General features: G+C 41.8%; 1 protein-coding gene across 1 annotated transcript in view; it reads left to right on the top strand.

Moving 5' to 3' along the window:
• The first annotated feature begins 1,526 nt into the window (after window positions 1-1,526).
• Window positions 1,527-27,983, top strand: part of LOC142499280 (ferroportin-like) — a 37,847-nt gene continuing 11,390 nt past the window's right edge. The window contains exons 1-5 of the mRNA XM_075608405.1: window positions 1,527-1,898; window positions 2,175-2,242; window positions 18,148-18,307; window positions 19,426-19,541; window positions 20,150-20,276. Of these exons, the coding sequence (XP_075464520.1) occupies window positions 1,856-1,898; window positions 2,175-2,242; window positions 18,148-18,307; window positions 19,426-19,541; window positions 20,150-20,276 (514 nt within the window). The 5' untranslated portion in view covers window positions 1,527-1,855. The remainder of the gene's footprint in view (window positions 1,899-2,174; window positions 2,243-18,147; window positions 18,308-19,425; window positions 19,542-20,149; window positions 20,277-27,983) is intronic.

Raw genomic sequence — 27,983 nt, forward strand, 5'->3', positions numbered from 1 at the left:
TACGCAACTTTAACCAGTATTATTTACCTTAAACCTCGGATGTGGTTTAACAATATATACATTTCTCTGGCTAAATATGTGCGTCACATGTGGGAGTCTCTTTCTAACATTTGAACACTGGAGCTAGTTATTTACCTGAACTTTCTCAGCAGGGGGACTTTAATACATCAACATACAGATGCAGTAAGACTTACTGTCCCCAGTGCCACGGAGGAACAATCAAAAGTCACTGACACTGGGGACAGTGTCTGATCTGACAGAGCTGCGGGGGTCCATACTTCTGAATTCCACCCCCCCCCCCTGCAGTGTTAATCCAGTGGCACCGTAAGCAGTGAATCTTGTTACATCTGTAACTCTCCAAGTTTTTACTGCTTCATTTTGTGCTGAAAACTACTCAGCCTCTGAAACAGCCGAACAACTCCCATGGCAAGGTCTCTGTTAGCCGATTTCTGATTGGAAATACAATGATGAATATGGCTACCAAATGTCTCACAGCGCTGGGGACAATCCACCTTCATAATCCTTTTATGTCAATAAAAATTAGTTGACCTGAATATAAAGCCTGGACTGCTGTAATACATATCACCAAATGCAATGACAATGAGGTAAAATAAAGGAAAACGTCCTCCATCCAATGCATAAACTACGATTAGCGATGTGCGAAAATATCCGCCAAGCTTGCAAACCAGGCAAAATAGGCAGCATTTTGCAAACACGCGACCTTGGTTGCAACCCACTTGCCAAGCATAAAGTCATTGCGCTTTGCAATTTCACCTCGTGCTAACTTGCAAAATTCGTATTTAAGATATTTCAGGAAATTGACTATCGTCTAGATTCACTTAATGCTGAGATTATAAATAGGACCCAAACCCCATGTCCAAGTCACTGTTTGTCGATATTCTGCTGATAGCTTGCGAAATTGCAAAATCAAAGATTTATTTCGCAACATTATAAAACCGATGAAGCTTGGCGAAACATTTTTAAAAAGATGCAAAATTGGGGGGAAAAAAACAAAGTGCTTCAAATGTCGTGACTGCCTTTGCGATGGTTCCACATATCTCAAATTGTGACGTTTTTTTTTATTATTACGTTTCCCATAGAGCTATAAATAGTAATACTTATTATTATCATGGTATTAAGCATTTGTAGTCAGTTATGTAGCTCTTTATTAAGAGATGTTATAATACAGGCAAAAGATGATGAAACACAGTTATGAAATATAAGAATCAAGTGTTGAATCCTCTTTCTTTTTTTATATTAAGGCCCTAGACAAAGCAGCCTTAAAACTATTAAGGCGTTATTGCCTGCCTTGGACATAACCTATTTAGAGTCTATGGTGTGTGGTATAGTGTGGGAGTCACATGGCAGCTCCTATACATTGCACACAATACTGTACACATCCTGCATTACTTTACAGCGCAGACTCCAATTCCTCTGGTGGGCGGGGACTTGCAGTTTCTAGGCTGTGATTGGCTGCCTTGTCCGTCATGTGCAAGAATCCACTGTAAAGGTTCAGAGCATATAAATTGCTCTGCAGCAGCCTGCACACAACACATTACAGCAGCAGACACAGAACAGAGCAGACAGAGGGGGCATTGCAAAGGGAAGGGGGGTCTTTAAATCCTCTTGATCCCCTTTCTTTCAACCCTTTTCCATAAGGCAATCACTTTCCAACTTCAGCTACAGTGATAGCTAAGTTTGGAAAGAAGGAAAGGGGAAAACCATCTCTTTTTATTTTTCTTTTTTTTAATTTCTGTATTATTTTGTAATCGATACCTATGAATATATAGAGTTTATAAATAGATATATACACGAAAGCAATTGATAGGGGGGGGATACAAGTGCATCAGAAATCATGACAAAATCAGGCGAGCAGAAAAATTCGGAAGGATGTTGTGGTGAGTACGGGATTGTATTTATTGATGTCCCTGTGTATATTATGCAATCAGTGACAATACATAGCGTAATAACAAAGCATTTATAGCTTTCCATGTATGCTTATACATTAAATAGCATATATCAATTCACTTATGTGAGCAGGTGTGTCCGAGCCTTCCTATTGATTCACAATCGTTACAAATAAACATGTTTTGGATCATAACCCTAATATATTCTCCATGCCCCAGTCAGTCCTCCATGGCTAATACAGTGTATGTCTTCTGTTTCTCTTGCAGGATCTATTGTGAACTACTTTACATCTGCAAAGTTTCTCATGTACCTTGGACATTCTCTGTCTACCTGGGTGAGTATATTGAGCTTGACAAATTGCAACTTGTGTGCTGCATATTTGTATTTGATCTTGATGAAAGGTGCAAACTCTCCTTTATTTGACGCTCATACTGTACGGTATATACCCTGTGGCTATGTCACTCACTGCCTGGACACAGTGCTCAGTAGTAAGAATGCAGTTCATGTTACTACAACTGCATTATTTTAAGGGATATTGGGGTCTATCTATCAAATGAGCCCCGGTAAAAACAATAACATTCTTTCCATTGATAAATCTGGGACAGTTTTTAAAATAATAATTATTTCTTGTATAGCGCTGACAGTGTGTGCTGTACATATAACTTTTGAAGGCACAAGTCCCTGCTCTTTAGTTTACAATCTAAGGCGCTGACACAGGGATGTGAACCAGGCTCTTCTGCTGCAAACTCAGCGTTGTTGTTTGCAGTCAGTGCCTTTACTTATGAGCCACTCCCTTGTTCCTTTTTTTGCACCCAGATCTGATAAATATATACCCCATTTAGAGTTTGGTGGGTGACATCAATCCCCCCCCCCTCCCGCCCTGTTTTGGAATGAACAGCAGGGCTTTGTATAATAACGCAGTTTATTTCTATACCCCTTAACCACCGAGAGGTCCTTCTTCCCGAGATTCTTTCCGGTGTTCCAATCCAGATTCGGGAAATAAAAATGGCCACCATATCCTGCGAGTCTTGAGGGCTAATAGGAAGCCGCAACGGATGACGTTGCAGTTTCCTATTGGATGACGGCGGGTGCCAGCTTTAAAATCCCAGGAAGTAAACCGGTAACTGAAATGGTGAGTATCTTGGGAAGCGGGGAGTCCCCCGAGCTAAAACAAAAAAAGTGAGGTTCCGCGCTGGATTGAATTGTTTAAAAAAATTCCATATCCAAAATGGCCACAAATGCCAAGTCCAGTGGCACCCGGGTGCGGAAGAAATGTTATATTGTTAAGGTTTAAGTAAAAATGGGACATATCTGTGCCCTGTGAAAATAAATGTTTCTTCTTTTCTCTTCGTCATGTTTATCACTTACTTATTCTCATGTATATATCGGCATACCTAATAATGACATTATAACAAGGGAAGGGGGGTGAGGTGGGGGAGGGGGGGCCGAAACAATAGCAGTTTACACTCTGGTACTAGGATCGGCAAACAGCTATCACTAAAAGAGATTATGTAAAGTGCTGTAAAAACCTCAAAAGCATTTCGTGGCATTTGAAAAATTAAAAGAAAATGTTAAATAATTATACCTGCAATTCCAAAAAATATGGGAAAACAGCCTCAGGCGAGGGGAAACCTGCTTGTGCAGCCAACGCAACACAGACAAACAATTTCTTCAAAGTGTAGGTCTCCTCAATGATAGAGATACAAAGCAGAGCTCTACTCACAAGTTCATAATGAAATTCTCCTTTAATGTGACAGCCAAGAACACTGGAAAGACAATGTTTAATGTCCCAATATAGACCTTCCACCCATGCAAGGTACATATGCGACCTGAAACGTGGTCTTTCCACTGTTCTTGTCTGTCACATGAAAGTAGAACTTCATTATGAACTTGTGAGTAGAGCTCTGCTTTGTATCTCTGTATTAGAGGAGACCTGCACTTTGAAGAAATAATTATACTGGACTTTTTTTTACAGTGCAGAAGATCTACATGTAAGTTATTAAGCATGCTACAGTGCCAATTTCACATTGGTTCTGTGTGGGACTGTTCCTTGAAAGGACAAATGGGGCTAGACATTGGGGGTCAGTGGTTACAATTTTTGCAGAACATTTTTTTACGGGTTTTCACTTTACACAAGGTAAGTGGTACCAAATAGGTAAGGCACCTTTAAGTGGTGTTTTGTAAACCATTCGGATAAATCAGTTACTTATCTGTATTTCAGACCTTAGTTAAAACCGCCCAGTACACAAAAAAATAAATGGAAATTAGACTTTAAGTACACCATATTGTTATACTACTGCTGAATTATTGTTATATATCTCTTACATAGTATAAACTAAACTGTACAGCTGAGGTATTTCAGAGGGAAAAAAATGTATCCTTTATTTTATATAATAAAAAATCCAAATCCTTAATCATAGCATACAATTCCCACTAGCATTCAGGATTTCAGGCTATGTTTAGTGATGTGGAATTTTTAATTACATGAACGAAATTATGTATTTTTTTTCTTCTGAAGTAGCATAGTTTGTGTCCTAATTTATATACTTGTGAATTCACTGAGAGCACTTACAAAGAGGCTAGAAAGGTCATTGCTATACATTTCACTCGCAATGTATTTGTAAAAAAGACAAACATTACATTAGTGGAAATGCTATGGCAATTCTTTACTGGGGCATGAAGATAAGAGAAGTTTGTTGACTAGTTTGAGGGAGTGGTATGGGCGTTCAAAATATAATAATAACACGTTTTTGTATATTGCTGACAGTATACGTAGCGCTGTACAAGCAGTTCACATGCATGTTAAGTCCCTTCCCCCGTAGAGCCTACGGAGCTAATTTTCGTGCCGGAGGCAGTGAGAGATTGAGTGATTTACCCAAGGTCACGGTCGCTGGGATTACAGTTGTTTCATCCACTTCAAAGGCAGTCACATTGCCACTGAGATGCCTCTTGTGCCCTATACCAGCGGTGCGCAAACTAGGGGGCACACTATTCTTTTGGCGGGGGCGCAGGCGGTTGCAGTGGTCCCGCGCTCTTCCCCAAGGCATTTAAATTAAATGCTGGGGGACCGCGCGAGGCCTCTGCAACCTCTTTTTACCAAGGTTCAGCCGGCTTCTGGACGCGTGACCATGGCGCCGCGGGGTTCTATGAGGCCATACGAGGTAAGGGAGAGGGGCGCACCGACAGAGGAGAGCAGGCAGGGGGGTGCAGCAAAGAAAGTGCCCTATACATATGTATAAATATAGCCCTATACATAAATATAGCAAATTAGATAAGGATGCTATTGTTTAACTTTCTAAAACTTGAACTAAGCTAATAGGTTCCAAATGTTAGGGCAAATGCTTTAGTGTTGTTTTCGGCACATGATAAAATGCAAACACAATGAGCTGGGTGCAGTTCTAAGACGCCAGTAAGATAACAAGCCGAGTACGATTGTGATAAGAAAGAGAGCTTGTCATGTCTGCTTCTTATGCATTGGAGATATGAATGTCTGTGTATGAAGCTATGAAGTAATTTATAAACATGTGTTACATTTATATTTTGTATTCATTTTCTTTGTGAGCGTCTGCTTCAATTCTAAGGCTACCCTTATAGTGCTGGCTATGCGACCAGCTAGGCGACCGCGTGACGTCAGCCGTCGCCGTAGTTATTGCAATTCCTGCTATCTGGTGCAGGAGACCAAGGGAGGGCGACAGGGGCGTGGCAGAGGCGTGGCCGTGAGCGGTTCGCCCTCATTGGCTGAACCGCTCACATGCGCGCTGACATCAAGTGACGGACTGTATATCTTGCTACGGGACTACGCAACGTTGTAGTCACCGTAGCCAGCACTATAAGCACAGCCTAAGATGGTTTGTAGAGGTTAAAATCTGCCTGAATATTTTGACAGAGAAAAAGGGGAAAAAATAATAGCCAGAGCCACAGAAACTGATACAACCTGTTAAAAATATATGTCCCAAAGTCCACTGCATATAACTTCCATCTGGACTGCGGTGGAAGCATTATATGCAAATAGAGAATGGGGAAGGGCAGTGTTGCAGACCTGTCTGATTCGTGAATGGGCTCACAAGTGATCTTTTTATTTGCTGTGTCTTGAATGTTGCAATCGACTGCTAGCTGCCGTTCTGCCCGACTGACTTTGTGTCATCAGATTTTGATGCATTCCTTGTTTTCTTACCGTAACGCAAGCGTATTTTGGCTCACAACATACCTGCACTTCTATGGGAAACGGAGACTTGAAACGTGACTTCCGTAAACTTGACCAGAATCTCTTGATGACATGAGATTAGATTAGATTGGCAATACTGAGACTGGTATCAATGTTTCACAATTTTCTTACTGCCGTATAAAGAAACGTGTCACGGTCTCCTAGATCAGACTTCACTTCTCTCCTGCTCACCACATTGTCAAGTACAAATGTGAAGGCTTTACAAGCCTATGACACCCTCCTATATATCTTAGAGCTGATCTCTTGCTACATCTTACTCACACTCAGCATTCAGCAAACACCTCCCTCCATGTGTCACCTGAAAAAACACCTTCTTAATGAGCCAACTAAATTCATGACTACTCTTTGTGATGGTAGGGGGTAACCAGGCTCTCGAATAAAGGTTAAGCTGTTTTGGTTACCCCTGATCCGTGTTTAAGGGTCTAAGAGAGTTAGCTCTTGGGCCCAGTAACATTGTATGATTCCAATGTACTATGCGTAATAAAAGTATTTTATGTGTTTTTTCCCTTTCCGGGCATACCTGCGAGCAGGGATTGCTTGAATATGAGTTTCAGCATGGGGTGGGGGTGGGGGGTGTTTGTGGAGGAATTGTTGTCAGAATGTGCTTAGGTAGTTGGGGTCCGGAGTTGTCGGTTCCCCTAAAAATGTACCCGGGAATTATGCCTAATTCTCGGATACATGTAGGCACATTGTACCGGCAATATCTCCGCAATATCATGAAAACGCAAGCGCGACTCACCGCTAGGGTACCCTGCTTCAGCATAGCCCAGAAATGAGAATGAGGCACAGGGGTGAATAGGTATCCCTGTAGCTGAGGGAATCCCTAGGTTAAGGGGGTTACCCCAGCTAGTGCCTGGTAACCCAGAACCAGTGTAGGGTTTGTATGTAAGGCTGAGGGGTGACTCTGAGAGTCCAAACTGAGTCCATAAGATAGTGTATGGGGAATAAGGCAGCTAATAATAAAAGTACAAACATCTTCCTTAGTATATCCCCTATACCCAGAGACTCAGAAAGTAAATTAGAACAGATACCCAGTGTATTCAAATACACTTTATTAATGTACTGTATGTAATTTAATGTACTGTATGTAATGTGGTTTTACACTCGGCCAGGCTGTGCAAGCTAACCCATAGGCACCGGTAAGTCTGCTGGACATCAGAGTTCAAAGTCTTCAGAGGATGCTAGAGGTGTGAGTAGCATTTGGGCAGCGGGAAAAGGCGGAGTACCAAGTCCAAAGATCAATGGCAGTCGTCCTGGCTGCCACTTGCTCTGCCAGACCTGGTGGAGCCTGTCCCAACGGATGGCATTGAGATATCCAGGGACAGAGGTGGCAAACTTGTGCATGTCCCTTGGCAATTTCAGATTTCCCGCTGACCCGGCTTTTCTAGCCGGCTTGGCTCTGATTGGCTGCTGGAAATTTTCCCACACAATGATTGGCTACTGAGTTTCATGAATGAAACTCAGAATACTATAAAAAAAAACCTGTGAGCCAATGAGATTCGAGTTCTGTGGTAGAAAGAGCACGGGCGGGCTTCTCAAAGTTGCTCTTGTGCAAATAGGAGAGCAACTGGCTTCGATTTCAAGCCAGAAAAGCTTGCCTGCCAGAAACGAAGTCCCGACTTTTGCGCCCAAGTTCTCAAAATCGAGAACTGGATTTTGTGCCGATCTGAGTTTCAGAGGATCAGTGGTAGCTCGCGGTCAAGAAAGTCCATGTTCTCAGAAGAGAAAGGAGTGGTGGCATGTGGAACTTCACGACGATTTGGGAACCAGGAGATTCCGGGCTATGTCCCAGTCAGGGTAAAACTTTTATTTAGAGTTCCGTGGACCTAGAAAAGTCTAGTTTTCGACCCCAGAACCCCAGGAAGTGTGTCTTTTTGTCTGTATTTTGTATTCCATTGTGTGTAAACGAATTTGTGCGAATAAACCAATTTATTTAATTACCTTGTTTTGCTCAGTGAATGATCATGGTAAAAAGGTGTAAATTGCCTTGTCTCCTGTGATACTCTTCTCTTCCCACATCCATTTGCACTTACTATACCAGCCATCTTGGCCAAATGCTGCTATATGAAGGAGATAGACCGCCTTCTATTGTCTCTGTAAGTCTTCCAGCACTGTATTACTCTCACCCGCGCGTTGCAGCGGGACATACACAACGCACCTGGGGAAGAAGTGACCCTTATTTTCAATTAACAATGCACGAGAACAGGGCAACCATCGTTTTTTCACGAGCAGGTCCATGCCTGTGGGTGCAATAATGCAACCTCTTATGCTTGGAGTCATTTTATCTGTCTCCCAGCATACCTCTTACTCAGTCATTTTATTGATCAAATGTATTAATGCTATTTGTATGTTTGATGCATTTATTGTATAACTAGTGCCATTCAAATTGTAGTGTTGTGTTCCTATGTCTGGTTTGACGGATAATCCTATTGAAAATACTGCAGCTAGTAATATATTCAATTATTCAATATATTAGTTATTGGAGTGGAAGGAAAACATATATTAAGATGTATCAAACTTATTCTAAATCATGTCTCACCACCAAAAATGTAGAAGACAAAATATGGGTTAGTTAGGGAATAACTGAACATCCTAGGATCTGTTTTAATAGTTCTGTGTGACTAAATCAAAGCTTAAAATGTCCTGGGCAAATCAGTTTTCTATATACATAATAGCTTTGTTTGATGGGTCTGTAATAATAAAGGGCCTGTTTGTTGAGCTTTGTTGAGTTGAGTTGTTGAGAGCATTCTGACTGGACAGGGTTGTAACTCTGATTTATCATCTCGTATGCCGAGATGCAGAGAAATAATGAAAAACAGGAAGAGGACGTCACCCAGCAAGAACCCGGGAGTAAAAGCAACCCTTCTTTTTATTCATATCTTATTAAAAAAAAGAATAATTCGCAAACAGTTTTTCAAAAAAGAACATGTAATAAAAATGTTCAGCAAAAAGATGGCGGTGCAGAGCAAAATGCAAAGAAGGGCTGAAAGGCAAAAAATCTTGAAAAAATATTTAACAACACAAATTCATAACAAGATACAGTAAAGGGAGTAAAATGCTCAACGCGTTTTGCCCCTCCCTTGGCGCTTTGTCAAAGAGTCTGATAGACAGTTAAAGCTGCAGTTCAGTCTTTTTTTTATTTATTATTTTTTTTTTTACTTCAATAGTTTCATGTGGGCAATCTCTAATTACCTAAAGAACTGTATAGCTGCAGGTCAATTCGTTCTCCATGTATTGATAGGCAAAATTTGGTGACATAATTAGTGAAGGGATCTGTTTTTCTTCTGCTTCTGTCTCAGTGGAAGCTCATGAATATTCATGAGCACTCCTGCACTGACATGTGCTAGAGGGAGGGCAGAGCTGACAAAGGGGTGTGCCAGGGCTTGTGACAGGACATGAAGGGGCAGTGCCTTAGCAAATGGCTGTTAAAATAGAATACAAGAAAATTGGTCTTTCAAAGTTGTTTTTTTTAAAAACAGAAAATGCTAAAAGTATTTTTTCTTACTACAGAACTGATTTATTAAAAAACCCCACACATGCAGGATATTGACTGAACTGCAGCTTTAAGCAGATAAACATAAGTCACTTATATGCTGGAATTCAATGATACCAGAGAAAAGCAAAACATCATATTTTTTTCACAAGTTAGAAATAAGTAGGACAGTTACTTTAAGGTCTAAAGAGATTAATTTTGACCGGCTATGTGGGGCTGCCCATTTTTAATCATTCAGTGTCAACAATGTATTTATCACCATACTTCATCATAATAAAAAGAGAGCGGACATTTAAAGGGAGGCAAAGGTCACAGCATATTTATTCATTTTGAATAGAATATATTCACCAAGGACCTTGCCTGCCACCAATCACAAGCTTCGGCCCCTAGCCTCCTAGCCAAGAGGGAGAGAGATGTGCACAATCTAATTTAGTAATCCAAACCATTTATCTGGCATTGTCCACCTACAGTGACATAATAAAATATGAAGTAACAATGTTATTATTATTTTTACTGAAACTTAAAATGTTGAGCTTCATTTATAGAATACATGCCACAAAATAAAAGAAAACACTATTGGATTCACTTTTACCAAAAATCCAGCCCCGGATGTATCAATCCCAAAAAATCCTATTGTTCTTAACAGGATTTTGTTTTCTTTAATAAACCTGGTGCAGTTTGTTTTTGCCCAGAACTGCACAAGTTTTGCCCTGATACATCAATCATGATAACTTAAACAGTAAAAAAGGGGATTGAGTGGGAAGTAGCTGAAATCCTTTGTACCTTGATACGTATTATTCTGTTTTATGGTGGTATATAGAGTTTCAATTGACTTAGTCCCAGATTTTAGGTGTTGTCAAACCCATGCGCTTTCGTAACTTATATTCATACTTATTTATAGCACATTAATAAGTTCCAGTAATAGTAGCTATCAATAAACTCTTATTTTATATATGTTGTGAATGTATTGTCTTCATTGCATTATAGTGATTCTGTGGGTTGTCTTTGCAGTGCATGAAGATATAATATATCTGTAACAGGTGTTCCCCCACCCTAAGGGAGATTTCACTGTTACCTGTACTCTCGATGTGCGGTACCTGTGAGGCTTATAGGATTGCTAAGTGTCCGCCGATGGTAGTGGGGAAGACAGGACAGGCTTTCAGGTTATTCTCAGCCCTTTCTGGGAGCAGCGCCACCATTTCCAGCAGGCCCCAACAGAGCTGGGTGCAGTTCCTGCAGGAAAACCATCTTGCACGCCCCCTAATAAACGGCAGTCACAGGCAGGAGTATAAAAACAGCAACTGGTCTTTATTGAGTACAGCCGTACACAATCAACAATGCATTTCCTCTTTTCCCTGGAATCATCCCCCAGGGCTTGAGGCCCCAAAGATCTATCCTTTGCTCCCCTACTCCCTGGTGGAGTAAGAGGTAACAGCTCCCACTCCCCTGTGGGAGGGGATAGCACAACGACAAACTGACAACTCCCAACTGTCAATTACCAACTGTTACCACGGGCGGGGCTTCAGGTCTCAGCCCCGTGTGGGCGGCAGCTAGGCCTTAGGCCACCCCCCTGTCACTCAAGGAAGCTGCTTACTACAGCAGGGCATATATTTAACCCTAACACTACCTGCACTGGTACCAGGGCTTATGTGTTAGGCAGGGCAGATTAGTAGCCAAGGGGATACATGGCTACATATCCTTAACAGGTGCTTGTGCTCCTGTTATATGTTTAACATATTTGAAATATCTGACCTATTTTTAGAAGGTAGACATCTTACAAACAAATATAGATGTTGCAGTAAGGAGAACTTGGTCTTATCTTTTGTTAATGAAGCTATGCTACAGTTTTTGTAATGTAGGTACCAAAGCCAGGCTCCAAAGAGTACATCAGAATGTATTGCTTTTTATTTGGAGGGCAACTTGGGGCATGTCCCTTATTAATAAAGAACACTGCAGCGATTCCAAGGTTGCAGTGATCGGGGTTTTGAGAAATAGAAATAAAATGCCTGAATACTTTCATGTATTTGAAATAGAAGAATGCTTGTTAATTTCCAAATGTAGGATGTGTTCTTAAAGCAGCAGTCCAAGCTGCCATTTAAAACAATTCCCTTTAATATGTTCATCAATACAATGCACACAATGATAAGTAATTGGCTAAATTGCCGATTGATCGGTGAAGATTTGGCTCGGGGGTTCACTAAATGGCTGCAGAGAAGTATTGACTCAGTATCTATGAATTTATAAATGATTGCTATAGAAACAAAAAGGGCTTATTACATTATAATACATTAAAAATGTAATTCAGTGTTGTTTAAAAAAAACAAATGCTTCAAGTATTTTCTCATAGTACAGAACTAATTTATTTAGAATAAGAACCATGTAGGATATTGCTTGGCCGGCAGCTTTAATAGAAGTTTTTTAAACAAATTATTTGATAAAGAAATATATGTATTAACATAAACTTCCATTAATGCAGCAGTCCGTGCTCATGGCAATTCATTTTGTTTGAGATGAAAGATTGGGATGAAAATTGCCCCACTGCCCACGCTCCCACACTGCCCCACTGCCCTTATTCTAATATACTTCGGGGTTGAATAGCTCAGTTTTCCTGTCGCTGCTTTTGAAGTGGGTAAACCCAGTTTGAAATCCAGTGTCAGCTCTTTGTGACCTTGGGCAAGGCACTTTATCTCTCTGTTTAGATTAGATTTTAAGCTCTACAGGGCAGGAACATATTGTGCATGCAGAGAAAAAAAGTATTATTATTCATCTATTTTGCGAGCTCTTTGTACATGTTTGACATGACTTGTATTAAAAAAATGTGTCCGTGTAATATCGGAGCTTTTCACAATCAGGATTTTGGTGATAAGATTTCTAAACTACTAATCATAACTTAGATGATGAAACATATATTTAAATTATAGAGAAGATATTATGGGCCAAAGTTACTAAACAGTGCTATTCACTAAGCAGGGGTGAGCAAACTTTTTATGCCGAGCCCCCCTGTCTGATGTAATCAAAATCACATGAAAAAAAAAAAAAAACCTTTATTAAATGGTATACAATATAAATCCAAATATGTCTAAATACTTACATATTTCAACAGCTCGCGCTTGCAAAATTAGGCTGCGTCCACATTACCGCAGAGAGCGGTGACATCACCAACTCTGCAAGCATGAGCACAGGGTGTCCTGCATAATTTTGCAAGCATGGATCGGGGCTATTTGTGTGTGGCTGTGTGTGGCTGTCTGTGTGCGGATTGACTGCTGCTGAGCGCACTTCAAAGTCAATTTTGTTTGTCTCCCCAAGCGCCAAGCTTGGGAGAGCGTACGTGCACAAAGGCAATACTTTTGGGGGCATTCATCCACCTCTTTGCTACCTCTCTTCCCTCTCCCCCCCCCTTTTTTTTTCTTCCTTCCCCTCCATGCTTTTTGTCTTGCTATCCCCATTGTCATCCACACTCCTACCTACAGTATTATTTCTTTTTTTCCATTTTCAATGTTGTGTTTTCACAGTTTTTTTTTTATTATTTCTGTACATTCATAGTATGATTGATATAGGTGCAGCCTACCCTTTCACTTGCAGAGGATCGCAGCGAAGCAGGGTGCCAGCGGAGGAGAGCAGGAACACAGCGCTATTGCAGGGCAGACACCGAAGGAGGGGCGTTTGACTTCACCGTGCTCGGGCGTGCTCCTCCCCGTACCTCCGAAGCCCCTGCGCGTGCGCACACACACACCATCACGTTGCCGCCACCTGCACTATCGTGTTCAGCCACCCGCACACATCTTCGGCTGCCCGCAAGTGCACATCTTCTTGGCCGCCCCTCGTGCACAGCTTTTTCGTCCTCCCGCGCACAGAGTCTGCCGGCCCGCACACCCAGTTTTCGCCGCACGACGCCTGCGCCCACCTAAATATTCTTGCGCCTCATTGCCCCCCCAGTTTGCGCACCACTGCATTACAACACACACTCTCAATCAATCACCACATACACACACATTCAATCCCCCCCCCACACACACACACACTCAATCCCCCCCCACACACACACTCAATCCCAGCCCCCACACACACACACACTCAATCCCCCCCCCACACACACACTCAATCCCCCCCCCCACACACACTCAATCCCCCCCCACACACACACACTCAATCCCCCCCACACAAACACACACACTCAATCCACACACACACACACACACTCAATCCCCACACACACACACAAACAATCCCCACACACACAATCCCCACCCCCCACACACACAATCCCCACACACACACACACAATCCCCCCCCCACACACACACACTCAATCCCCCAGCCCCCCCCCCACACACACACTCAATCCCTCCACCCACACACACACTCAATCCCCCCCACACACACACACACTCAATCCCCCCCCCACACACACAATCCCAACCCCACACACACACACAATCCCCCCCCCACACACACACACTCAATCCCCCCCCACACACACACACACTCAATCCCCCCCCACACACACACACTCAATCCCCCCCACACACACACAATCCCCCCCCCCACACACACTCAACCCCCCCCCCCCCCCACACACACACACAATCCCCCCCCACACACGCAATCCCCCCCCCCACACACACACAATTCCCCCCCCTCACACACACAATTTCCCCCCCCCCCACACACACACACAATCCACACACACACACACAATCCACACACACACACACAATACACACACACACACACACACACACACACACACACACACACACACACACTCAATCCCCACACACACAATCAGTCACACTATTTCACCTGGGGGACGACATGCTCCGATCCCCCAACCCCCCATGCTGCTGAAAACTGGTGTGGGAAGCAGACAGGAAGAGAAGGAGGGGCTGTCTGTGTGCAAAGAGAAGCACCGCCCCCTCTGCAAGACACAGACACATAGAAGCAGCAGCACGGAGCTTCTGGCCGCCCGTGCACAGCTCTGCCCGCCCCCAGGTTTCCCTGCAAGCAGCCCGCGCCCCCCCCCCTACATAATCTTGCGCCCCCTAGTTTGCGCACCGCTGCACTAAGGTATGGAAAAGCACTGCTTATTACTTTAAATATGAACCTACAAGAGCTTTCTATATATTGCACCTCCAGAATGACATGCTAACTGAAAAGGCCAGGTGGTATAAAGCCAGTCTCTGTGTTAGATAAATGGGCTACTTCTTCCTGACCCTTGATCTTGTGTGCACAGGTTCTGATTTTCACATGTGATCTATGGCTAGATAACACAATGGTGGTCTTTATCAGTGAAGACCATACCTTTCTATAGAGGAATATGTAGATAAATATATTACTTGAGTTGATCTTTGCTTATCTTTGGACATTCCAATAGTTCACACAAAATATACTTGAAAAAAAAAATGACTTTTTTTTTTTTTACTGATTAACCAAACCCTAAACCCTTGTACAGCTGCTGTCTCTCCTTGTACCAAAGTGAATCACTTTTCTGTTAAAGGGGTAAATCCCTTCCGTTAGCCCCTTAATTTTGTGGGATGTCACAGTGCGTAGTGTGGACCTGCCATGCCCTTCTACATGTAAAGTGTCCTCACCCCTTCTACTACTTGGTTAATATCAGGGAAGAAAGGGGGCTTGTACAGTATTGTAATGATGATATTATCAGGAGGTGCCAGGCCACAGCCAAGGGTGGAGTCCCCCGTGAAGTTATTTTATAAGAAGCCTAAAAAGTTACACCCTGTCTTTAAAGGTGAATACATTTAGAAAAAGAGAGCCAATCACATTAGTGAGTAGTTTCACTTAACATCAATAAATCAAAATGGATAATATGACTCTGATTTCTGTGGATCTGTGTGCGGCAGGACTTGGTGTTCCCACAATAGATTCAATGTGGTTACAGATTCTCATTCCTCCTGAACCAACACCAGATCTTCAACTTCCTTTACCTTCTAGTTGGTGAGTGACCACAACGGCCATTCTCCACTTAAGTTAAAATGGATATGAAGTAAAACGTGACATAATGTGTGTGCTCATTTGCACGTCATTTCCCAGAATCCCTGGCTTCAATGGATGCACTGTAAACTGAGAGGTTCTGGGGAAAGACAAGCCTGTGGACCTGCCCTGAGAGGTTCTGGGGAAAGACAGGCCTGTGGACCTGCCCTGAGAGGTTCTGGGGAAAGACAGGTCTGTGGACCTGCCCTGAGAGGTTCTGGGTAAAGACAGGTCTGTGGACCTGCTATGAGAGGTTATGGGGAAAGACAGGCCTGTGGATCTGTCTGAGACATGTAAATATATTCATATGGGGTATTTTTATTTGCTGTATGGGGGCTTTTGTGAATTTTTTACTCACCATAACTTACTTTATCTAATGAAGTAAAAATGTTCATCAATGTTTGCACTAATCTGAATAGTGTTTATTGGCCTTATACAAAAATATATTTCTTTCTGCTGGGAACTCTCCATCTGTGTAGAATTAAGTATTAGAAGTTGGCATCTTAAATATGCCAAGCCAATGTTACTACCTTGCTTCCAAACCCTAATGAAAGTGAGGCTTAGGCTGCGTCCACGCTGCCAATGACCGCGCTTGACACTTAGCACGTTGAGTACAATGAATGTGAATGTGTCCAGCCACACTCACATGGTGTGCGTGCGCCCGTACGCTCGCGGGCGCTTGTCGAGACAGATGAAACTGTCTTCCAGGTGCGCTAAAGGGTCACATCACCTCCTCAACCAATATGTGCCAATCACTGCTTGGCCACGCCCCCGGCCACGGCCCCCCCGCTTGCACTTGGAAAAAAATATGCCAGATAGCCGAGCGCTCCTGCTTGGAGAGTTGGTGACATCACCGCTGTCAAGCATGAGTGCGGTCAGCGGCAGAGTGGACGCAGCCTTTGGCTGCGCTTATATTGCCTTAGACGGCGACACAATGTCGCTCCGAAACAAATACATTGGCTCCGTCACAAGCGCTTATAGTAAACGCGACGGCGACGGAGCAACCAAAAATATTGACTGTCTCTAAACCAATCAGAGACTGCGGCCCGCCCTCTTTTGTGATGTCACTGGACTTGTCGCCAGCGACGTCACTTAAAATCAAATTATAACTTTCGCTAGTGGCGATGGTGACGGGTGACGTCGCCGTCGCCAACACTATAAGCGCGACCTTAGAATTAAAGCTTAGCTCAGCAGCGACTGTTCACAGGTTGGAAATGTTTAAAAACAGAGCGTTATCAGTTTGTGAATTTAGGTGTTAGGAGGCAGCCATCTTGAATTTGTGTTATCATTTAGTGATGTACTGGGTACACGGAAATTACCCAATATCCTGCCTATCCGGCCATATTTCAAGTACCCGGAAATTACACGGAACCGTTGCGGTTCCCACCAGTGGCGGTGGGAGCAGAGGAGGACATCCTTCAGCCTGTGGCGGTGGGAGCAGAGGAATGTTTCTAGAGGACAGCCGGGGAAGAGCTGCGCTGTAGCAGCAGCAGTCATAAGACTTCTGTGTCGGACCGCTGGGGAGCGCTCTTCCCCGGATGTCCCCTAATAATGCTCCTGCTCTGGTCACATGTTCCTTTGCTTCCACCGCTACCGGCTGAAGAATGTCTTCCTCTGCTCCCACCGCCACAAGGATGTCACGTGTCCTCTTCACCCTCCACCGCGGTCCTCTTCACTTTCCGCTGACGGCTGCAGGTAAATCAAAACTATCCAGCCGAGTACCCAGTTACCCGGCAGGGTAATTTTTTTTCTCCAGGTACCCGGTACCGGTTACCCGGTCATGTTAGGGACCCGGTACATCCCTAATATCCTTTGAAACATAGGAAATATTAGAGCAAATAAAGTTTGTTTATATTGCTTAATAGTTCCTCCGATCTCCACCACACAAATATTACAAAAAAAACTATGCTAATGTGTATGCATGGTTTGCTTTTGCATTTCATGGATTGTATATATCCAGTATTTGTCTTAGCATGCTCTCCATTACTATTTTGTTAATGACTGACATATGTAGCCAAGATTTTTTTTTTTTTTAAATATAAAAGATGATAAATTGTTATGCAATTGCATTTCTGGCCCCTGTGGCAGCAAAATGGTTATTAGGGTTCAGATATCACCCCTTTTATCGGGAGGTAATATTTTCTCCCAGACAGATAATAGCTTTCTTATCTTGATCGATCTGGGACAGCCAATAGAAACCTGCAATATCACTGCTACGTCATCAGATGACCTTTCAACTTTCTATTGGTGGCCATGTTTGTACCCCCCATTGTAGGGGGTTTGTTTGGTGTAAAAACCGGCACAAAATATCAAATTTACAAATATGTCACAAATATCTTGGTAATTAGTGGGTTCGCAGCGGCAAGGGGACCATAATTCAGGTAATATAGATAAATGACAATTTGGAGGGGATTTATGTCTTAAAAGAGAAGGCAACTGATGTGTGTAAAACAATGATTGTGATTGAGGGTGGCATCCTCTACATTAGAGTGAGTTGAGAGGCATGTTGTGATAATTCTGTCCATTGTTACAGGGTGATCGGATGTGGCATTTTGCGGTGTCTCTCTTTCTGGTTGAACTCTATGGGAACAGTTTACTCCTGACTGCAGTTTATGGGCTGGTGGTTGCAGGCTCCGTCCTTCTGCTGGGAGCCATCATTGGCGACTGGGTAGACAAGAACTCAAGGCTGAGAGGTAATTCATGTGCCTTAGATAAAGCCATAAGTGTTTACTTTATGAGCCAATGCATGCAAAGGTTCAGTCCTTTTTAGCAATCTCTTCTGGAGTTGCACACCTGAGTGTTTTACTGTATTGCATCATCATCATCTAAATTCTCTCTTGAACTCAGTGTTCTATATTTAAAAGTGCAATAAAAAAACTTGAAAGCGATCTCTGCTTTCAAACACACGTTATTGTCCAGTATTAAAGTGCTGTGCAACTTTAAAATGTTACCTTTGTATAATATATTTTTTAATATTTCTTTTTTCCGTTTTCCATTGTGAGAATTATCCATGTAAAAATATATTTTTAGAGACACACATCGTTCACAATTGCGAGTTTTATAAAAAAAAGTTGTTGAAACTTTAGCCAAGTCACAGCAACTTTGGAATCTTTGCAGCTTTATTTTGTAACTAAATATGAACCGCCCACTAGCCCTTAAAGAAAACAATATTCATTGTACATTCTGTGCATGTTCAAGTCTAAACCACAAGCTTTCATTATGAAACAAACATTGAAATGCAACTGGGAAGATGCAACTGGGAAGGGCGTTACACACACATAATTATCCAAAATGCATATAAATGACTGTACATTTTTTCCCTTTCATTCTGTAATATTTAACGTGTTGTAATAATGCAAAAGTATTAAGCCCATGTTTACTAAGCAGTGGTGTGGTATTCTATAAGAGACCTTCTGATGCTGGAATACACCTTGTTGGCCAATGAAGTGAATGGGCCGTAAATTGACTTCTGGTGCAGGAAGATGTCTTATGGAATAACACCGCTAAGAAAAATACAGCCCCATGTTTACTAAGCAGTCTTTTTCCATAAGACACATTTTTGGTGCTGGAAGACAAGCCCATTCAGCTGAATAACCTATCTTAATCTCATGTACATTATCTGATTTGTTTATGTGTGTTTAAATACATGTGTGCACTAATTCTTTTGTTGCCAGAGAGACCAGCAATGCACTGGCACAGAAAGGCTCACTTGGCAACTTTATTTTTTACCCGATGATGGCCGAACCCTTCAGCACTCTTGACCCAAATATTTGGACCATGTCTGATTGTACTTTTTCTCAACCTATCACAGTGGCACAGACTTCGTTGATAGTACAGAATGCCTCTGTTATTGTCTGTGGTGTCATCTTGATGGTGGTTTTCCTATTCAAGACACAACTTATGTCGATGTACCAAGGATGGCTTCTGGTAAGACTTCATGCGGAAAAAGTTTAATGTTTTTAAAGCATCTGTGAGGAAGATAGAAAGACCCAGGCTCTGTTAGATAGATAAATAAGTAGACAGATAGAATAGATAAATACCTAGATAAAAAGATAGACAGTCAGATAAATAGATGATCTGATAGAGAAATATGTAGATATAATAGTTAGACAAAATGGATGGGTACTTGATATATAGATAGAAAAAAATTGATTTAAGGCTGAAAAGAAGGATAAAAAAATAGATACGTATTTTGCTAGATGTTGGTCTATAGTATCATTATTTTTCTGTTTTGGATAGTTCTAAATCCCAGAGTACATTTGAGCAAGTGATAAAAGGCTAAAACGGAACTCAAATTTTAGTCTGGAAACTAATTAAATGATTGTTTTATAGACGATATATTTGTATATTATTTATATAACTTGTAGTATAGTGCTACAAATCTTTGACCTGAGATCATGTTTAGTTGATATCATCTTTAGTGTATTACGGGTTGCATGATAATGGTTGTATAAGGACTGAACGTTTGCTCTGCACTGAACCGCTTGCTACTGTAGCTGCCTTTCTTATTGTTTCATTACTTTGTGATCCTGCAGACTGTCTGCTACATTTTGGTCATCACAATTGCAAACATTGCTAATCTGGCCAGCACAGCCACAGCCATCACCATTCAGAGGGATTGGATTGTTGTGGTTGCAGGGGAAGACAGGAGCAAACTGGCAGGTAAAATCATAACTTGTTTGTTATGTAGAGAACAGCATCAGCCAATTACTTTGAGAGGAGAAAAGCGGTTCAAATCCCAGTGTCGGTATTTTATTACTTTTGCCAAATGTCTTTATCTCTCTCTCTGTGCAATAATTAGCAATACTAGGTTATAAGCTCCCGATCTTACCTTGTGTATGATAAAATGATATATCTACATACACACAATTCACACAGGTAATACATACGGTATATGTATGTATGTAGAACAGCAAAGAAAGAAAAGTAGCGAGCTACCATAAATATGGAGTGAGCGTGACCGACAAAACGCGTCTGTCATTTCCTATTTGTCGACCGACAATGGTTGCTCTGTGGTTTTATCAAAATTGAAATAAACGATGGGTCTTTTAGTCTTTGTTCCTGTATGTAAGACCCCGTCCATATTTGTGGTTGCTCTCTACTTTTTCTCTAATTGCTGTTCTATTTATGATTGGTAGTTTGAGCCAGCGGGTGTCTAATTACAGGAGGTAATGAACACAGGACTTCTAAGATATATATGTCCAAGGTAAATTAGGGCGCGGATAATTTCAGCGTAAATGTAGATGTAAGTCAAATATTTTCAAGGTTCAGACCATCTCTTGTTTGAAGTATGTCCTCTATGGAAGAAACAAAGGTAAAAGCATTGGGATGGGTAAAAGTTACACCGATCCTCCGTTCAGTGCAGTTGTGGTGTTCTCCCAGCACTCTCCCAGCCGTCCTGCAGCTCCCTGGTCAGCGTGCACCTGCTTTCCCGGGTCTGATGTTTGAAACCGCAAAGCTCTGTACTACGGTACCTAAGAGTGTCCATCCACTCCAATTGTCATATGTGTTTCACTGAGGTTGTGCAGCATCTTCAGAGAAGGAAGCTGCACAACCACAGTGAAATGCATATATATATATATATATATATATATATATATATATATTTATATATATATATATATATACAGAATCCCAGCTCAATAAACCCCAAAACATACCACATAATATATATATGTATATAAGTGTCAAAAGGAGAGCTACTGGGCATGACCAAATGTATACAACAAAAGACAGAAATGCCCATTTCTGCATCCAATATGACAAAAACATATGACAAAAATACATAGTGAAATACCTATATATTCACTTTAAAAAGGTTCATTATATACAGTATAAGAAACCTCTAGATGAATCTCAGCAAGACCAAAGTAATGTTCAACAAATGTGTTAACTCTGCAAAGGTCAAAATAAATGGAATAGAACTAGAAGAAGTCAAAGACTATGACTACTTTGGCTGGCAAGTAACAATAAATGGGCAGCTTTTGAATGAAATCAACAGGAGAATGAAGATGCGATGGAGCTCATTTGGAAGAAACAAGACAATCTTTCAAAGGATTGTAACACTGTGCCTCAAGAAGAAAGTTTTCAACGGGTGTATTCTGCCCATGTTCACATATAGAAGTGAAACCTGGACCCTAAATGCGAAAATAATTGTGATGCTTCGGACAACACGAAGAAGTATCGAGAGATGTATGCTGGGCATTACCTGAAGTGACAGGAAAAATAATAAATGGGTTTGCAACCAAACAAAATCTGTTACATCATCACAAGGGTGAAGAAGTTAACATGGCAATGGGCTAGACAAATCACAAGAAGAAATAACCATAATTGAACAAAGATGGTACTTGACTGAATTCCAAGGGAAGTTAAAAGACCAAGACGCCGGACAAAAGGAAGGATGGGAGAATTAAATCAGAAAAGTTGTTGCAGTAACGTGGAGAAGAGAGGCTTGCAACCACAGTATCTGGAAAATCATTGGGAGAGGCCTTTATCCAGCAGTGGATCAACAAGGGTTGATGATGATGATGATGAGAGAGACATAGATATACAGTAGCACAATGTGTTTCCATTCCTTAAGTTAGATCTGTATTGAGATTGCTGACGCTCTAGGAACATGGAGTATTGCAACATCTTTCTGTCTGTGTATAAATATATAATCAGAGAAATGGAAGCATTACGCACGCCCTCAAATATACACTCGTGCAGTAAGAAGTCCACTTACACGTCTTTCTGAAGGTGGAAGGTCTATTGGAAATATCAACATTTCAGTCCTCACCCATGACCTTTTTGAAGATACATTTATCTTTTGAAAGGTCCTAGGTGAGGACCGAAACGTTGATATTTTCAGTAAACCTTTGAACGCCGGCATTGCTACTTACACACACACACTTGTTTGAGTACATGGTATAGCAACTAAGCACAATGATGTTCTTTCCCTGAATGGTCTAATCAGAGCTAGTTACCCCCAAGCCACCCACTCGTGCTTTCATTCTATTTGTGTCTCGTTTTATTGCAGCGTGACACTATTTCTCTGGTGATTGCAGGTTGTGTCGCCTTAACTCTTGATAAATGACCCTTAGGATATTTTTGAAATGCAATGTAGTCAGCAGGTTTGTCATTATTGCTGAAGTTACTGAGAACACAGACTTGAGTTATTTCTTCCAGGTGTAACAATATGTTTATTGAGGTTACCTGTGACTTGTGTGGAGTACTGATTACCCTCCTATAAACTGCTTAGCTTGTTGTGTTAAATGTGCAGTCCCTCCTACAATTGACCAAGAGTAGTCACAAAAAAGATTCCCACTGATTTGCACACAGCCTAAATTACAAAAGACAATATTTGAGGGAGCTAATTAGTCCCAGCATACATGTGACTACTCTTGGTCATTTGATAAACATATATGTCATTCCCCATGCACCGCCATCATGTATATACTATTGAATATTACGGTTGAGCTGTGATAATTCCCTATCCTCCTAAAATTGAGAAAGGTTAAGGAAAGCCAAGTAGCAAATATTTAGTTTGTTCTTTTCTTTGTTATACTATATTAATCACAAATTAGGCATATATGAAGTTAAAAAACATTGAGTATAAAAATGTATAAAAGGGGACATTTACAATGAAATAATATGCAAAATTATAGGTGTCACTTTTAAAAGTAGCGTTCTACATTTACTCATATTAAAGAACTTGTGGAATATGTAACAAGTGTTTCAAAGTGGTGAATTGTTCCAAAACGTATAAATTGCATCATTCTGAGTCAGTGTCACTTTGGGTCAATTTATTAAAGTGCTTTGCTCCAGTTTTTCTCTACTTTCCCCAGTGAGTATCATTGCTATACTGGAGCATTATAGAGTATTATGGTTATATAGGAGTAAGGGTAGAGATACAGCAGAGACTGCGACTATTCTAACACAAACCAGTGGCAATCGCCAAAAAGACCCAGGTACACCCAGGTACATTCTGAATACATGCCTTAAACTTGCCTTAAACTAGCCCCAGCATTTCTGCATTGATTAATGGCCAATCAGATTAACAGCGGGGGTCCCTGGTTGTCCCATTCAAACTTGCCTTAAACAAGCCCAGCACATACCCAGGACATACCCAGAATGTAACCGGGCTAGTTTAAGGCAAGCTTTACAATAGTCGTGGTCTCGTCTGCAGCATAATATTATGATGTATCATCAAAATGGGCTTCCGTAACTGGCATTCTGTTCCTCTGCTCCAAAGAGATTTGTACCAAATGTAAGAAACAAGAGTAACAAGCTTCATATATATGGGAAACGTTGTCACGGGCGGGCGAGTAGTTATCATTAATTATCGAACACTGGGGCTGACCCAGTGCGCATGCGCAGGCTGCAGCCAGAGCTGCCAGCCTGCTTCCCTGCTCCCATTACCAGAGCGTGGGACGGAGGGGAAGCGCCTGGGCAGCAGCAGCCGCGGGACCCCCCCAGACTACCTCCCGCCCCGAGCAGCAAGCGGGGATCGGGGGCAGGGGGGTTGGGGCTGACCCAGAGCTGCCAGCCGGCCCTCTTCCTGGCGTCACACCAATCAGAGAGGGGGATTATTTATTTATTTAAAAAATAATAATAATAATTGGCGCGAGCAGGGGAATTCTTAGAGCCGCAGCACGGCTCGCCAGCGACCTAAATCCACTCGCCACGGGCGAGTAGTTATCATTAATTATCGAACACTGTATATATATATATATATATATATATATATATATATATATATATATATATATATATATATATAAACAAAGAAAAATTACAGCGCCTTACTGCACAAAGATACCATGTATAACCTGATAAAGTGCTAGGTTTGTGAGTGTGGAAAATTAAACCACTTATTGGCTATATGATGGTAAAAATAGATAAGCACAGACCAACACTATTATAACAATTAGCAATACTTGCTAAATAGCATTAACCAACCATGCAACAATGGATAGGAGAGTGAATAGCTGACAAACAACAAATAACAAAAACAAAAAACAAATATCAAAACAAACACTGATAATAGAGAATGTTCAGCGCTCGTGCTGCAGGTATATGAAGTATTGGAATAAAAATCCCCTTGCTGCATGTGTGTGGAGCGTCTCCCCGAGCAGCTCCCAGAACAAGGTGGTCCCCCAAAAAGGGGGGGGGGGGGGGCACCCTGGAATACAAGAAGAAAAAGTGCACACAATGCGCACCAGGGATTAAAATAATATCATTTATTAATAAACATTTCACTGAGGGGATCCAACCCCACCTCAGTTATAAAAGGTCACACAGCTACGTTCAGTTACAATGAACATGAACCCTAGGATTTACATTTATTACTCTAAATCCATTAACAGCATGACACACAATAAAATAAAAAACGGAATGGAAGAGACAGTGTAAAAATGATAAAACAGAACAATTGATCCTGAATTGATCCTGAATTGACTGATATATAATTAAACAACTATTTAAAACTGGCAGGGGGAGATGGAGACTCACACTGAAGCCAAAGGTGGGTCCGCGGCAAACGTATGAAGATCCGGATCACGTCACCGCAGAGATGGAACCACCGCCTGGGCTTCTTGCAGGCGCCGTCTCAGCCCGTCAGCAACACGCGCAGGATGACCTGTCGTGACCTCTACGCGTTTCGCACTACGTGCTTCGTCAGGAGGTCCTTTTATAACTGAGGTGGGGTTGGATCCCCTCAGTGAAATGTTTATTAATAAATGATATTATTTTAATCCCTGGTGCGCATTGTGTGCACTTTTTCTTCAAAACAAACACTATACAATACAAAAAAAGGAAGGGATAGGAAAGGGGGGTAGGAAGGGGAGGAAACCGATAGGGAATGATAAAAATAAAAAAGTAAAAAGTATGCCAAGAAAAAAGTAAAAATGTATATTCATATACTGTAAATGCTGGAGACTCCAAGCAGCTTTCCACAGGAACAACTAGCTCCTTCATGAATCTATAAAACAAAAAGGAAAGCACATGCTCCATAGTCCAAAACAATAAAATAAAAGTTTATTTTAACAAGATTAAAAAAAAGGGCAACTTACAAAAGTCGCTAAATAGTAAGCGTTAGAGCAGCGGTGCGCAAACTGGGGGGCTGGGGCGCGAGACTGCCGACGGGGGGCGCGGGGTTTACAAAGGCCCCGCGCGCTTCCCGAAGGCACTTAAATTAAGTGCCGAGGGAGCTGCAGGGCCTCTGTAAACCTAACTTACCGTGGCTCCGGCGGCTTCCTCCCTGCGTCGCCATGGCAACGCGGCGGCAAAATGACTCTGCGAGGTCATGTGACATCACGTTGCTATGGCAACGTGACGTCATTACGCCGGAGCGCGGGTAAGTTGGGGTTGGGGGGGCGCCGGAGAGAGGGGACAGCCGGCAGGGGGGCGCAGGGAAAAAAGTTTGCGCCCCCCTGCGTTAGAGAACTGTAGCAAGGGCCATGGATGTATGATTCAGCCACACTCACGACCGGGACCTGGGCCTCGCGGAAAAACAGATGATGGAGTTCCGCTTCCGGGTGCGCCTCAGTTAGACGTGACGTCAATTTTCCGGACTAGATGTTACTGGCTCCAGAGTTCCACCTCTCTCAGCTCCGTGTAAAAGATGACCTTGATAAGGTCCCTATGGGATGAAATGCGTTGTTGCGTTAGCTCTCTCTTCACCACTGTTTATTGATTAAAATACCTTTAACTTTTTACATGGAGTTGCCCTCAACTTATTCTTTCTTCATGGATGGACTCTGTGCTGTGTTCCTTTGCTTCGCTATTTCTGTTTGTGGTTTTTACAAACTATTTCACTGTTTCGTTTCCCATTGTTAGCAGATATTTCATTGTGCAATTTTCCGGTAGAGTTCTGTTTTTGACTAACATTAATGTGATCGAGTTGTTTCTAGGAATCTTACAAACGGCAACCTTTGGAAATCTGTTTTTGTTTACATTTCCTGTTTCTTGTTCAGAAACAGAATGCATTGCTGTCCATTGTCTCTCGTTTTCATCTGAATCACTGTATTTCGCACCTCCGTTGCACACACAGGCCTAGATTTACAAAACTTCGATAATTATAATATTGCTGTGAATGAATGGTAAAAACAGGAGTCATTTTTACAGCCGTATGTGCAAAGGGGTTAACTCCTTAATAATGCAGCGATAACTCTCATTTTTATAATTGCGGTAAGCGTGGAGTAGATTTAACGCAAGGATCACTAATTAGCATGCAAGTGCATATGCATTGTGCAATTATATATTCAAGAGCGTTACAGAGTATTTAATGACAATATAGCAAATGAGAAAGCAAATGTATGCACATTAAGAATTAACAGCTAATTGCCTATTCCCATGCTACTCACTAAACTCCAATACCTGCCGATATCGGGCTACCGGCCAAAAATATTGCCAACTTTTATCACCTAGCCCATGCCACAGGTATCAAAAGGGTTAAATCGTTTTCTGCCTTTTGCATAACCCTATGATGGAACAAGTGTGATATCTCCAACCAAACTCCATGACTCCCACACATATAATTGCATCGCTAGCAGTGGTTAACACAGATTTCTATTCTGAAACGCTTATTTTTATTACTAGCATTATTTAACGCTGAGTTACACCTTTTTTTAGTGTAGTGGATACAAATGGGATTGAATATTGCAACCCACTTATGAATACATCGTTTTTTGTAAACACGGCGGAATTCTAAAAAAAATATTGTGGCAATCCCAGTATTTTTTTTTAAAAAATTAACGCAGCGATATCGACCTTTATTAAATCCAAGCCATAGATTGCAATTTTTTGAAACAGGATCAACCTCTTGACATATCAGACTTCAGACCACCCCATTAAGTCAGAATACCCATTAGTAATTGAATTAATAGGTTGTGCTGTGTGACTGAAAACTAATATAAAAGATACCTGCTGAGCTCTTAAGAATGTTTAGGAGTTCATGTATCCCTGCCAAGAAAATGTTTCTTTAATGCTCTTTAATATTTTCAGCTTGCTCAGCATACATTTGATGCAGATCTGGACAGGTTTACACCACCTTTAACTTGGCATTTTTGGGAAAAACCTTAATTCCTAAATTGCAAGTTGATATACATGGGCCAAAGTATATTGATACTAAGAGGTACAGGATGAAAATGCTTCTCATCATTTTGCTTTACAAGTGCATTGATACACAATCCATAGAGTGTCAGCCACAATAAAAGGCTGCATTTTTAGTACTGACTACAGCGACGCTACCAGTGACGTCACACGTCGCTGTAGCAAAAGTTGCACTCTGGTGTGCGATGTTGCTGGCGGCAAGGGGCTATGTGTTTGGCTGCTGCCCGTTACGTGGTGCGGCTGTCTCTAAATCTCAAATTCTTTTGACTACAGTGA

The sequence above is a fragment of the Ascaphus truei genome, chromosome 7, assembly GCF_040206685.1.
Source record: "Ascaphus truei isolate aAscTru1 chromosome 7, aAscTru1.hap1, whole genome shotgun sequence".
In the NCBI taxonomy this organism is placed as follows: Eukaryota; Metazoa; Chordata; class Amphibia; order Anura; family Ascaphidae; genus Ascaphus; species Ascaphus truei.